We start from the raw sequence: 15,120 nt of genomic DNA on the forward strand, positions 1-15,120 counted from the left end.
CCTCTGGCGACTGTGTGTGTGTGTGTGTGTGTGTGTGTGTGTGTGTGTGTGTGTGTGTGAGATTTGCACTTCCTTCCAGTGTCCGTGTGAGTTTCCGTCGAATGCTTTGGTTTCCTCTCACAGTCCAAAGAGGTGCAGGTTCGGTGGATTGGTCACAAGAAATTGCTCAGTGTCCAGCGATATGCAGGCTAGATGGATTAACCGTGGTAAATGCAGGGTTGCAGAGGTAGGGTGGGTCGAGGTGGGATGTTCCTCAAAGAGTCAGTGCCAACTCGATGGACTGAATGGCCTGTTTCCACACTGTAAGGATTTCATGAACAGCTGAAAGTATAATCTCTCTGATCGCACCTATCGCTTTCAGGTATCTGAAATTTAGTGAAGAGGAATGCTTTCAGGGGCATTTTAGAACAGTTACGATTTGTGTCTATTGCATATTCTGATGATTGTTTTGCTCTTTGTTTTATTCAAAGTCTTTACAGAACAACCTTGATTATCCGAACGAGATGGGCAGGGAGTATTTTGTTTGGATAACTGATTGTTCGGATAACTGATAACGTTTTTACAAGACCATGAGATCTTGTACAGATAATCTACACTCAGATAACAGAGGTTGTTCTGTATATTTGTGGGATGTCATTTTGAGCAAGATCTTCGGCCAAGTTTTTAGACACATTCCAAATATCTTGCACCCTGGTGTCGTCGGTGGTGAAAGTCCATGGAATGATGATCCTATATGAAATCAAGGTGTTTTTTGCCATCTTATTTGAAAACTGAATCTTCCAAAGAATAGCACGAGAGCAAGAAACCAGTCTAAAATATGCCCTCATGTCCTGTAGTGGGGTTTGAACCCATATCCTGGTGGTTTGGCAGACAAGAGGGCAAGTAGCAGTGAGAAGGGGTAAGAAGAGAGGGTATTTACTGATGCCCCTTATAAACCACGTGTTAATATCCACCTCCAGATGACTAAGGATACTATCACAGGTGGGCAGAGGAGTGGTGATCCAGGATAATCACTGAACAGCGCTGGTAACTACAGGGTCAGTAAGCACGCCTGTGGAAAATGGAGTATACCTTTTTTATTCAAAATTCACATAAGGGTAAAAATATTTGCAAAAATAACAAAAAAATTTGATAGAATAAGGTGAAGCAGGTACACGTTTCATTTTAATATACCATGAAGTCTGCTACCATTGCTCGCTCCATTTCGACACTGCTTATGCAATGCACATATAGACAGTGGGACAGAGTCCCAGCCTCGGCCTCCCTCTGAGGCAGCTCATTACGTTTACACTGTACAGTCCCAGAAGCTGAAGGAGGAAGAAGCCACTTGACCCAACCAGGATACCGGAGGACAGGTGTCATTCAAAGTTGGGGGGTGCGATGAGCAACCCACACACACCAAGCTTCAGCTAGGGATGCTTCAACTGTCTTTCTCACTCTGCAGGGAGGCTGCAGCCAGCGTTACCGTGGTAACTGGCTGTCCTGTCATACCATGGATTTGCATCTTGGCTAGTTTCTTCTGCTCGCACTCTGTGACCAGGCGGTTCAGCTCTGCTGCACTGTAGCCAATCAGTGTCTTCAAGTCACACACAAACTTATAGACGAATCTCTTCCCCTGGACTTTGCATATCATATCCCCATCATAATAATACCTGCGCAAGAAGGACAATCAGAAATTCAATACAAAAAAAAATCCATTCAGCCCCTCCTTCCTTCGACAAAGCCAAGTGTGACATCACCTGCTGTCTTTCTCCCATTATATTGTCATCTTCAGTTTGTTTCTGAACTATAACCTTTTGTCTTACCTATAACTTCGGGAAGCAGCAGAACAGTTTGGAGACAGCCAGAGCAAGAGATACAAACTGGCACAGAGACTCGAGGTCTTCACTTAGCTGAGAGTTGGTAAGTGACTCTCACAGGAGCAGCCAGGAATCACAGTGTGCCCAGTTTTGAAAAAAAAACAGAATCACTGATGCAAATATTCAGCGTGAGAGTCTGTTTGCAAAGAGCTGGATGTATTGGACCTGACTGGTGAGTAATTTCACTTTCTATTTTCTACTCTCTGGATTTAAGCAAATAGTCTGAAAGTAAACTTAAGGCATGGATTGACTTTCCTGTACTATCTGGGGTCATAGATGCTTTCATGTGGCCTCGACAACAACAAGTGCAAAGTGTCTCCAGCTTCAAAAAGTTGAGCCTTAATTCAAGAGGAAATTAGAATCACTGTGGTGCCCCCTCAAAGCAGACACCTATATGGATTGCATTGCACTTTTAACAAAGTGGTCAGACTGCTGATTAAATGCATACAGGTAGACAGGGAAAGTGCAACCTATGGGTGATTTAGGAACACCATGGAGATAGACTCCCTGGGATCTCCAGCATTCACTCACAAATTGATTCTTTTGCTTTTGATACTGGTGAGAATGATGCTTTGTCAGAGAAATGTAGCTACAGCTTAGGAGTGTGGTGCTGGAAAAGCACAGCCGGTCAGGCAGCATCCGAGGAGCAGGAGAGTCGAAGTTTCAAGCATATACTCGTCATTAGGTTCCTGATGAAGAGTTTATGTTCGAAACGTCAACTCTCCTGCTCCTCGGATGCTGCCTGACTGGCTGTGCTTTTCCAGTTCCACAATCTCAACTCTGGTCTCCAGCACCTGCAATCCTCACTCTCTCTGAAATGTAGCTAGAGCCAAACTTGCGGCACAACACACACAGTTGCACAGGTGTGACAGAAGAACAGTTGAAGGGAAACAATGGGAGGTGAGTCGAGAGTTTGAGGAACAGATAAACATTTCTGTGACTGTAGATGTGACTCCAGGATGGAAAGTTGCCTCCCTGTTGCCAGGGTTGAGGATGTCAAAGAGCAAAGTACATTCTTTTTGAGGAGGGTGAAAAGCCAAAGGTTGTGGTCTACATTAGAACCAATAACACTTGTCCTGAAAACAGAATTGACAGCTTGGTTAAGAGACAAAAAGCAGTACCAGGAGCTACTGAATATAAAAATAAGAAGCTTGAGTGAACACTCACTCACTCACCAGGGGAGTGTGGTACACAAGGGAGGGTTTTAAATGTTTGGGGCACAGGGACCAGTTCTGGGCGACCTGTACAAGATTGAGGTGTCTCACCCTTGTTGGGACTGGTACAGCTAACACCATAGGGAGACACCTGCACAAATTCTGCTTGGGGAGGGTTTAAACTAACTCATTAGGAAGAATGGGAACCTGAGAGAGAATTCAGATATACTAAAAAACAAAGCTGGTCACGGGAAATAAGAAGTAGTAAATATAAATGGAAACAAGTGTTACAATTAATCTTGTTCAAATTGCAGAATAGTGTTCAAAATGCCAAATTGAGGGCACAGTCTCTGAATGGGGAGAGTCGCTTTGCGTTGGAGAGTGATGCCAACAGTGTGGATCCAACTCCCATGTCGGCTGAGATTACCCTGAAGCACTCTCCATCTCAACCCCTCCCCTCGCCCAAGGCGTGGTGGCCATCAGGTTAAACCAACACCAGTCTAATGAGAGAGAGCCCCAAGAGCTGCTAAGGCTATGGTGACTTTACCTTTACCTAAATGGAATGCACATAATATGTGTGACAGGATAGGTGAATTGATGGCACTAATAGAAGTAAGACTGTTCAATTTAATAGCTATTTTGGAGACATTGCTGAAGCATGACCAAGACTGGAAAGTGAATATTAAAGGGCACTTGATATATAGCAAGGAGAGGGAAAAGAAAGAGATGTGGGGTAATGATGGTAATAAGGATGGAATCAGTGCACCAGTGAGAGAGGATCTCTGATGGGAAGGGCTAGACGGAGAATCTGCTTGGGTGGAGCTAAGAAACAACAAATATTGGTAGGAGTGGTTTATAGGCAACCATATGTACAGCACAGTACAAAGCAGGAAATTGGTAATTGTGGGTGTATCCATAAACATAAAGATTGGGTAAATCAAATGAATACCACTGCTGTGGAGGAAGAGTTCTGGATTGAGTCTGACATCATTTTCTGGAGCAATATGTTGAGGAATTAACCAGGACACAAGATATTTTGAGTTTAGCATGATTGAATGGGAAAAGGCCGATTATAAACATTGCTGCAAAAGAACCTGCAGAAGACAGTAAATACTACATGAACTTATACATAATCTTCCACAAAGTTTGAAGAAGATGCTCTTCAATCTGAAACTATGGTTTTCAACTGAAACAAGGGCAAATACAAAAGGAGGTGGAGGAATGAGAAAGCTTTGGTGACTTGGAAATATATATTAAAAGGGTGGATGGTAAATAGGCAAAGGCTGGTATTTAAATTATTCTAAATATGGGAGTTCTGAATAAGTGTCACCAGATTTGTAACATTAACTCTGTTTTCTCTCCACAGATGCTTTCTTCAGCAATTTCTGTCTTTGCTTCCGATTCCCAGCACTTACAATTCTTTGTTTCTTTTAAACAATTAACGCCTGGTTTCCCCAAAAAACATACATTCCTCTAAGGTAAAACAACCCAATAGGGACAGCAAGCGAGACAGGGCTAATAATCTAAAAATAATGATTCGGAGATGCTGGAGTTGGACTGGGATGTACAAAGTTAAAAATCACACAACACCAGGTTATAATCCAACAGGTTTAATTGGAAGCACACTAGCTTTCGGGGCGACGCTCCTTCATCAGGTGATTGTGAATCTAAAATCTAAAAATAGGATTAGATCAGAAGACAAGATTTATAAATTTGCCATAAATATTCTAAGCCTGAGGACTGAGAGAATTTTAGAATACTGCAAAGGAGTACAAAGAAGTTGATAAAATGCAAATAATATATAAATGCTAAAAGGTAAGAAACGTGGAAATGGATTGCAAAATCTTCTTTGGGTATGTCAAAAGGAAAAGATTAACAAAGGAAGATGTAGGTCTATCACACAGACACAGATTACATAGAACACAGAATGTTACAGTGCAGTACAGGCCCTTCGGCCCTTGATGTTGCGCCAACCTGTGAAAATAATCTGATGCCCATCTAACCTACACCATCCATTATTGTCCATATGTATGTCCAATGGCCATTTAAATGCTCTTAATGTCAGTGAGTCTACTACTGTTGCAGGCAGGACGTTCCATGCCCCTACTACTCTGAGTGAAGAAACTACCCCTAATATCTGTCCTAAATCTATCACCCCTCCATTTAAAGGTATGCCCCCTCATGTTAGCCTTCACCAACTGAGGAAAAAGGCTCTCAGTGTCCATCCTATCTAACCCTCTGATTATCTTATACATTTTGATTAAGTCACCTCTCAACCTTCTTCCCTCCAATGAAAACAGTCTTAGTTCCCTCAGCCTTTCCTCGGAAGACCATCCTTCCATACCAGGCAACATCCGAGTAAATCTCCTCTGAATCCTTTCCAAACCTTCCACATCCTTCGTATAATGCGGTGACCCAGAACTGCACAGAATACTTCAGGTGCGGCCTTGCCAGTGTCTTGTACAGCTGAAGCATGACCTCATAGCTCCGAATCTCAATCCCTCTACCAATTAACACCAACACACCATACACCTTCTTAACAACCCCATCAACCTGGGTGGCAACTTTCAGGGATTTAAGCACCAGGACAGAGATCGCTCTGTTCATTTACAGTGTCAAGAAGTTTACCATTAGCCCAGTACTCTGCATTCCTGTTACTTCTTCCGAAGTGAACTATCTCACACTTTTCCGCATTAAACTCCATTTGCCACTTCTCAGCCCAGCTCTGCATCTTATTCACGTCTCTGTGTAAACTACAACATCCTTCGGCACTATCCACAACTCTGCCTACTTTAGTGTCATCCGCCAATGCAAAAACCCATCCTCTATGCCCACATCCAGATCATTTATAAAAATGACAAACAGCAATGGTCCCAAAGCAGATCCTTGTGGCATACCACTAGTAACGGAGCTCCAGGATGAACATTTCCCATCAACCACCATTCTGTCTTCTTTCAGTGAGCCAATTTCTGATCCAAACCGCTAAATCACCTACAATCCTGAAACTCCATATTTTGTGCAATAGCCTACCGTGGGGAACCTTATAAACACCTTACTGAAGTACATATACACCACATCAACCACTTTATCTTCATCCACCTATTTTGTCACTTTCTCGAAGAACTCAATAAAGTTAGTGAGGCACGACCTACCTTTCACAAAACCGTGTTGACTATCCCTAATCAAATTATTCTTTTCGAGATGATTATAAATCCTATTTCTTATAACCTTTTCCACACCTTACCCACAATCAAAGTAAGGCTCACTGGGCTATAATTACCAGGGTTGGCCCGACTCCCCTTTTTAAACAAGGGAACAACATTTGCTATCCTCCAGTCTTCTGGCACTACTCCTGTCAACAATGATAACACAAATTTCGAAGCCAAAGGCTCTGCAGTCGCCTCCTTGGCTTCCCAGAGAATCCAAGGATAAATCCCAACTGTGCTGGGGCCATACCTATATTCAGATCTTCCAAAATTGTTAAAACCTCCTCGTCAACCTCAATCCCATCTAATCTTGTAGCCTGTATCGCCGTATTCTCACTAACATTGGAAAAGGGCAATGTGAATACTGGTAAAAAGTATTCATTAAGCACTTCCCCTCTGTCCTCAGATTCCACACACAACTTCCCACTAATATCTTTGATTGGTCCTAATCGTACACTAGTCATCCTTTTATTCCTGATATACCTATAGAAGGCCGAAGGCTTTTCCTTGATCCTATCTGCTATCACCTTCTCTTGTCCCCACGTGGTTCTTCTTAGCCCTCTCTTTAGATCTTTCCTGGCTAAGTTATAACTGTCAAGCCCCCTAACTGTGCCATCACACCTCATCTTCGCATAAGCCTTCTTCTTCTTCTTCTTTAGCAAACCATGGCTCCCTCTCTTGACAACTACCTCCCTACCTAATAGGTATATACTTATCAAGGACCCGCTGTATATGGTCCTTGAATAAGCTCCACATTTCAAATGTGTCCATCCCCTGCAGTTTCCTTCCCCATCCTATGCATCCTAAATCTTGTCTAATCGCATCATAATTGCCTTTACCCCAGTTATACCTCTTTCTATGCGATATATACCTATCCCTGCCCATTGCTATTGCAAACATAACCAAATTATGGGCACTATCATCAAAGTGCTCACCTACCTCCAAACCTAACACCTGGCCGGGTTCATTCCCCAATACCAAATCCAATTTGGTATCTCCCCTTGTTGACCTGTCTACATACGGTGTCAGAAAACCCTCCTGCATACATTTAAACTACTTGAATTACAGAAGAGCCTGTAATGGGAATAGAGAAATAGCAGAGAAGCTAAAACGGACATTGTATCTGCCTTCACAGAGGAAGGCATAAGAAATTTCCCAGAAATAGTCAATATCCAAATGTGTCATATGACAGCAGAAAACACTCAGTTTCTAGTCTTTCTCCCATCACTACACCCCTCCTCCTCCTCTTGGCATGGCAAACTGGCTTGGTGGGTGGCTTAGTGGTGTTGCATGCCTCAGTCACAAACCTTAGACAAACAAGGGTTTGCTTGTTGATTCAGTGAATCATATGGTGTACAACGGGAAGGTTATGGTGACCTGAGAATGGATCAAGAGCTGAAAGACACTTTCATGGAACTGAACACGAGTCACCCAGGAGCCTCACCACTTCCTGAAAATACAGACTCCAGGTACGTTGATATGATAAGTGATGACTCTTTCCCTCCAACCACTGAAGTGAAATATCCTCTAACAACATCAAGTCACGAATCAGGTGCATCGCCTCATCCACCCTTTGCTATCTCCTCAGTCCATTACCAGGAGATTGTTAACACTCCCGTCCTCTTTCCTTCCCTTGGTACATAAACTACAAAAGAATGTTCTCATGTTGTGAGGGGAGAAAAACCTGGATTCACATGGACATTTCTGTCAGCTTCCCCAGGCCCTTTTTCCTTGCTGTACAGATTCATTTTTCCAACTGTGACAAGGTGAATCCGAACATGATGCGGGATGTGGGACATGTGACAAATGTGACAAAACAGTTTAGACACAATGTTCTGTTTGTGGGAAGACACACTGCTGGAAATGACCATTTTACTCGAGATTTGATTCTTTATTTGACTAATGATTCAACAATTTGATTTCAGCAAGTACTCAACAGGTCAAGCTGCATATTTAGAATCAGAACATTAAAAGTGATGATTGTGTTACCAGAAAGACAAAAGATTATATTAAAGCAAATATGAAGGCAGCAAATCGTGCAGAGAAGAGGAGTCTCGAGACACAGCTTAAACTGGAGGCAGCATAAGGCAGAGGGTTATGTGCAAAATGAATATTGAGGTCAATATGTCCTTCACATAAAAGACTGTCAAATGGACTAGACACCTGTGCAGAGTAGTGGAGACACTGACCTTGGAATCATTTAACACTTTGAAGCTATAATTATGGGAGGCAGTGGCAGGTTGACTGTCTGCTCTGGACAGATGAGCAAAGTGGGATTTGCTACAAATATTTGGAACAAATAGAACTGTATCAACAGTCATGGACAGTAATCAACTTCTAAAAGGAGTTATGAGATTCAATAATAAACTGAGCAGATGTCACTACGCTTGATAGTGAGTCAGTAGTGTTGAGAGCAAGTAGGGAGTGGGTGAGAGGCAGCATGGGAGAGGGAAAGGACAGGGAAGAGATACAGCACAAAACAGTGAGGATTAGTGCACTCAAGAGAGCGAGACCGAGAGTGAGTGTGTGTTGACAGACAGCACAAGGAAAAGGGCCAGAGAGCAAGAGAGTGACAAAGAGAGAGAGAGAAGGCCAGAGAGAGAGCAACCGAAGGCAAGACAGCGAAAGCGAGAATATTTGCAAAGAACAGCAAACGAGACACTGAATGCACATGAGAAAGCAAATACATGCGAGTGAGTGAGCAAACGAGGGAAACGGAGTGTGCGTATGAGGGAGAAAGCACATGGTTGCGAGAAAGAGAGAGACAGTATACCCAGGTGTGACAGATACAATGACATCTCAATGAACTGTGGGCTATACCGGACAATTGTAAACCTCCTATCAGTGAAATTGAACTGTACAACTGAGTTATAAATAAATAACAGTCAGGAGATTAATCTTTTCTTGATTCACTCACCTAAGTGCTCGACTCAGTTTCTCATAGTTCATGGTGGGCTTGTTTTTGCGTTGACCCCACTTCTGAGCCACCAACTCTGGCTGATTCAGCTTGAACTCCCCTTCATCTCCCACCCATGAAATGCAGTCTCGAGCATCTTTGTCTGTTAGGAGCTCTAGCAGGAACTGCCAGAGTTGGATCTGTCCATTGTTACCTGAAGGCACACATCAGAAACACATTATCTCACACATTCCTGCAACTGGTACTATGTACACAGCAGGATAAATCATCGCCATGCTTTGTGGGAGATACCTATCATCTTGGTGTTTTTAGATAGAGATCTAATAGTTCTTTGAAAATGGACAATTTATAACCTAAGGGCATGTGCACTGCAGCTGCACACATTCCACATTTCCAAAACTGAATCATGCTTTTTGCTGGATTTTTCTGTGGTATTTGCTTGTAAATCGTCCAATTCGTAAATGTGAATTTCTTAAAATTGCTATAGGAGTATTTAAACTCATCACGTCTGGGCTGCTCACTAACTTAGCTCAGAAGAAAGCCATTGAGCTGAAACGCTGATTCCCTTCACAGATCTGCTAAGCTTTTTCCAGTATTCCTGTTTTTAAAAAAAAATTAATCCACTTATGGAGACAGGACATTGCCTGTTCCCCATTGCTTTTAAGCCTTGAACTGATGCTGACTGTACATCCACAGCATGGTGAGGGAGAGAGATCCAGCCTTATGACTCAAGGAAGGAACAGTAATTTAATTCAAAGCCAAAATGGTGTATGGAATGGAGGGAACCTGCACCTGGGGGTTTTTCCATGTGTCTCTGCCCTTGTTCTTCTCGGTTGTCGAGGTTACAGGTTTGGAAGATGCCTTTGGTAGAACCGTGGTGAGTTGTTGCAGCTAAGTACACACTGCTGCGACTGTGGTAGAAGCTGATCAAGTGAGCTGTTTCACCATGATGTTGAGTTTCTAGAGTGTTAGAGCTGCCTGCACCTAGGCATGTGGAGAGTATTGCTTCACATTCCCACCTTGTGATTTGTAGATGGTGGAACCCTGATATATATGCAGTAGCATCTATGAATTGTTCAAAAGTTGGTTCAACATTAAACCAAAGGAGATTTTTCAAGGCGGTCTGTCCAAGAGCCAGTAACCTTGAAAATACCTTGCAACCTATTATTGCAATGAAACATTTTAGAGGAGCCTAGCTTGAGATTTTGTTTTAAATGGTTGGCTGGTGGGACGGCAGAGAGAAACTGATGGAGAGTTACCAAATCTCTGGATAGCCACCAAGGGTTTTGAACCTGGTTCCAAGGGCCTGCTGACCCTGGACACCCTCAAAGGATTCAGAGAAATGTCAACAGGATAATCTACCATTAGGCCGAAGAGGAATTTGTTTTTGCTCTCTGAACCTTCAACTTTTGGGTCAATCCATTATGTGGCACGGAACTGAGCCATTATGACAAGATCATCCAAGATTTGGTTGCCAGTCTGTATTGAATTATTACTTTTCGTTGGGCCATTGTCGGTATACTAAAATTGACCACAGCACCCTTGGATTAGAATGAGGAGATCAATGAACAAAGCTTCATCCAATGATCTCTGCAGCAGAGGGCTCATATCCATGGGTGTTTAATTGAGAACAGGATGGGTTTCTCCTGCTTCAGCCTTCTGCAAGGTCAGACTGTACCATTACTAAAACATGGGCACTCAGCCAAAGTTAATACACTCCCCAGAACTGTCTGGGGATGATGAAGCTGACCTCATTTACAGTAATCATATGACTCTGCTCTCAAACCATGGAGTCATTTCGAGGAGGAAACTCAGGCTTTTGCCTCTTTGGGTCACAAAATGTGAACTCTTGGCAGTCCTTCAGTGTTCAAATTTATGCACATATTGTTGCTAAGAATTTATTCACCATCAAGGCACCACAATCACTCAGAGTACCTTTTCCAGAACACCAGGTGTTAGAAAACTACACAGACAAATAATAAATCGTAATAGGAGTATTTAAACTCATCACGTCTGGGCTGCTCACTAACTTTGCTCAAAAGAAAGCCATTGAGCTGAAACTCTGCTATCCTCCACAGACCTGCTAAGCTTTTTCCAGTAATCCTGTTTTTAAAAAAAATAATCCATTTATGGAGAGCCTGCATTCAACCCTGAGTGCGGCATCAAGAAGCCCTAGCAGAACTGGAATTAACAGGTATCAGGGGGCAAACTCTCCACTGGTTGGAGTCAGATCTGACACTTAGGAAGATGGTTGTGGTTACTGGAGGTCTGCCATCTCAGCTTCAGCCCCAGATTTTCTATGCTTCGGGGATACAATGGCGAGGTCACACAGCTGGATGTCTCCATTCCTGTGCTCCCTCACCGTGTGTCATCACAAATTCACAGCTGCAGAATTGTAATCTGACACAATCTGCAACCTCATGGCCGAACACATCCCCCACTCAACCATTACCATCAAGCCAGGGCCAATGCTGGTTCAATGGTGTGTGTAGGAGGGCATGCCAGAGTAGAACCAGGCAAACCTAAAAAGGAGGTGTCAATCTGGTGGAGCCACCAAACAGGACCGCCATACCAAATATAGCAGATGACAGACAGAGCAAAGCAATCCCACAGCCAACAGATCAGTTCTAACTCTGCAGTCCTGCCACATCCCATCGTCAATGGTGGTGGACAATTGAATAGCTCATTGGAGGAGAAAGTGAGGACTGCAGATGCTGGAGATCAGAGCTGAAAATGTGTTACTGGAAAAGTGCAGCAGGTCAGGCAGCATCCAAGGAGCAGGAGAATCGACGTTTCGGGCATCAGCCCTTCTTCAGGAATCCATTCCTGAAGTAGGGCTCATGCCCGAAACGTCGATTCTCCTGCTCCTTGGATGCTGCCTGACCTGCTGCACTTTTCCAGCAACACATTTTTAGCTCATTGGAGGGGGTGACTCCACAAATATCCCCAATCTCAAGGAAGGAAAAGCCCAGCCACATGAGGTAAAGGATGGGGCTGAAGCATTTGCAGCAACCTTCAGCCAGAAGTGCCAAGTGGACAATCCAGCTCTGCCTTCCCAGTGGTTCCCAGCATCACAGATACCAGTCTTCAGTCACTTCAATTCACTCCACATGGTGTCAAGAAACGGTTGGAGATACTGGATTTTGCAAAGGCTATGGGCCTGATAACATGCTGGCAATAATACTGAAGACTTGCTCTCCAGAACTTGCTGCTCCCCTAGCCAAGCTGTTCCAATACAGTTAAAACACTGTCATCCACCCAGCAATGTGGAAAATTACACAGGTATGTCCTGTACATAAAAACCCAACCTGACCAATTACCAACCCATCAGTCTACTCTCGATCAGTAAAGTGATGCAAGGTCTCCTCAACAGTGCTATCAAGTAGCACCTACTCAGCAATAACCTGCTCAGTGACGCCCAGTTTGGGTTCCACCAGGACCACTCAGCTCCTGACTTCAATACAGCCTTAGTTCAAACATTGACAAAAGAGTTGATTTACAGGGTAGGAGAGAGTGACAGCTCTTGATATCAACACTGCATTCAACTGAGTGTGGCATCAAGAAGCCCTAGCAGAACTGGAATTAATGGGTATCAGGGGGTAAAACTCTCCACTGGTTGGAGTCAGACCTGACACTTAGGAAGATGGTTGTGGTTGTTGGAGGTCCACCATCTTAGCTTCAGGACATTTCTGCAGGAGGTCCTCAGAGTATTGTTGTAAGTCCAACCATCTACCGCTGCTTCTTCAATGACAATCCCTCCATCATAGGGTCAGAAGTGGGGGATATTCACTGATTATTACAGTGTTCAGCAGCACTTGTGACTCCCCACAGCCTGAAGCAGTCAACGTTCAAATTAAACAAGACTTGGAAAATATCTAGGTTTGGACTGACAAGTGGCAAGTAACATTCATGCCACACAAATGCCAGGCAATGACCATCTCCAGTGAGAGACAATCTAAACAATACTCTTTGACATTCAATGATGCTACCATCACTGAATGCCCACTATCAGTATCTGAGTGTTAGCATTGACCAGAAACTGATCTGGATCTGATACATAAACAGAGAGACTACAAGGGCAGCTCAGAATAATGCAATATGTAACTCACTTCCTGATACCCCAAAGTCTGTCCACCATTTACAAGGCACAAGTCAGGATGTGATGGAGTACTCCCCACTTGCATGGATGAGTGTGGCTCCAACAACACTTAAGAAGCCTGACACCATCCAGGACAAAGCAACCCACTTGGTTAGCACCACATCCATAAGCATCCACCTGCTCCACCACTGACACTCAGTAACATCAGTGTGTATGATCTACAAGATGCACAGCAGAAACTTACCAAAGATCCTTCCAAATCCACAACTATCTAGAAGGACAAGGGCAGCAGATACATGTGAATGCCACCACCTGCAAGGGCATTACGGGTCAACCTACACACATGGATTAGCACCACCTTCTCAGGGGTAACTAAGGATGGGCAAAAAATACTGACCAGCCAGCTTCACCCATGTCCCCTAAAAGGTGAGGCACTAGTTTGTAACGAGGTTAGCAAAAACAAGAGTGCATAGAAATGGAGATAACCTTATACTCAGTGAATACAGGGTACAGAATTCAGATAAGGGCATCATTCATTATTGGCAGGAAGTGAAAAAGTAGTGCTCCCCATGGGTTTGATCTTTATTAATCACTTGGATAATGGACTAAGTGTTGAATATTCAGGTGATCAGGTGGCACTTAGCCAGAAAACAGTACGTTTTGTGGATGGGAGCAGAAGCTGAAAAGGGATACAGACAGACTAAGTGAATGGCCGGACTTTGATAGGTGGAGTCAAATGTGGTGAATGTGAATTTTGGAACATATTCTTAAATGAAGAGAGAACAATTGAGGTGTTCTTGTGCAAAAATCACAAAAAGCTAAAACCTAAGTACAAAAGTATCCAAAACACAAAAGGGATGTTGGCTTGCATCATTCAGACAGCTAGAGAAGGACTGGCCTTGGAAAGGGTACAGTGCAGATTCAGCAGAATGACTGTGCAGCTGAAAGGTTAAATGATGATGACAGGTTGCATAAATCTGGTTTGTAATTCCTTCATCTTAGAAGGTTGCAAGATTATTTCAGCAGGTATTTAAAATGATGAAAGGATTCAATAAAATAGATAGAGAAATATCATTTCCTCCAGTGGGGGAAATCAAGAATTGCAATCTTGGAGCCAGGTCATATATGAATGAAAGCCTTTGGATACTGGGTTAATTGCAATTTTCAAGACTGAGATAAATAGATTTTTGTTAGGTGAGGACATCAAGAAATATGAAGAGAAAGCAGAATCTCAGAATAGAACAATGCAGCACAGAAGGAGGACATAGGTAATTGGAACAGGAACAGACACTCAGTTGGCAAAGCCTGCGCCACCATTCAACACCATCATGATTGAATCTCTGACCTTAACTTCATTTCCCTACTCCCTCCACATATCCCTTAATTTCCCTGAAAGATTAGAAATCCTGCACGACAATTCCAAAAATCCATAAGGCTCAGTCGTTAGTACTGCTGCCTCACAGCGCCAGGGACCTGGGTTCGATTCCATCCTCAGGTGACTGTCTGTGTGGAGTTGGCACATTCTCCCCGTGAATGTGTGGGTTTTGTCCGGTTGCTCCAGTTTCCTCCCACAGTCCAAAAGGTGTACAGGTTAGGTAGATTGGCCATAGGAAATTGCCCATAGTGCCCTTGGATGTGCAAGTTAGGTGGATTAGCCATGGGAAATGCAGGGTTACGGAAATAAGGCCTGGGGGGGGGGGGGATGCTGTTCAAAGGGCTAGCGTGGACTTGATGGTACAAATGTCCCGCATCTACACTTCAGGTATTTTACTCTATGATGCTTTTCTACCTGCTGGTTGAAGAAATGTTTCCTCACCTCAGTCCAAAATAGTTGAACCCTTTATTGTGAGACTGCGGCCAATGTTCTAGATTTGAGAGTCAAGTG

The 15,120-nt window shown here is 43.5% G+C and overlaps 1 protein-coding gene across 3 annotated transcripts in view; it reads right to left on the reverse strand.

Moving 5' to 3' along the window:
* Positions 1-1,061: 1,061 nt before the first annotated feature.
* gabpa (GA binding protein transcription factor subunit alpha) overlaps positions 1,062-15,120 on the reverse strand; it is a 68,190-nt gene continuing 54,131 nt past the window's right edge. For all 3 annotated transcript variants that reach the window (XM_072585737.1, XM_072585735.1, XM_072585736.1), the window contains 2 exons: positions 9,137-9,329; positions 1,062-1,652 (listed from right to left, as the gene is read on the reverse strand). In XM_072585737.1, the coding sequence (XP_072441838.1) occupies positions 1,421-1,652; positions 9,137-9,329 (425 nt within the window). In that variant the 3' untranslated portion in view covers positions 1,062-1,420. The remainder of the gene's footprint in view (positions 1,653-9,136; positions 9,330-15,120) is intronic.

The sequence above is a fragment of the Chiloscyllium punctatum genome, chromosome 15 (genome assembly GCF_047496795.1).
Source record: "Chiloscyllium punctatum isolate Juve2018m chromosome 15, sChiPun1.3, whole genome shotgun sequence".
Lineage (NCBI taxonomy): Eukaryota > Metazoa > Chordata > Chondrichthyes > Orectolobiformes > Hemiscylliidae > Chiloscyllium > Chiloscyllium punctatum.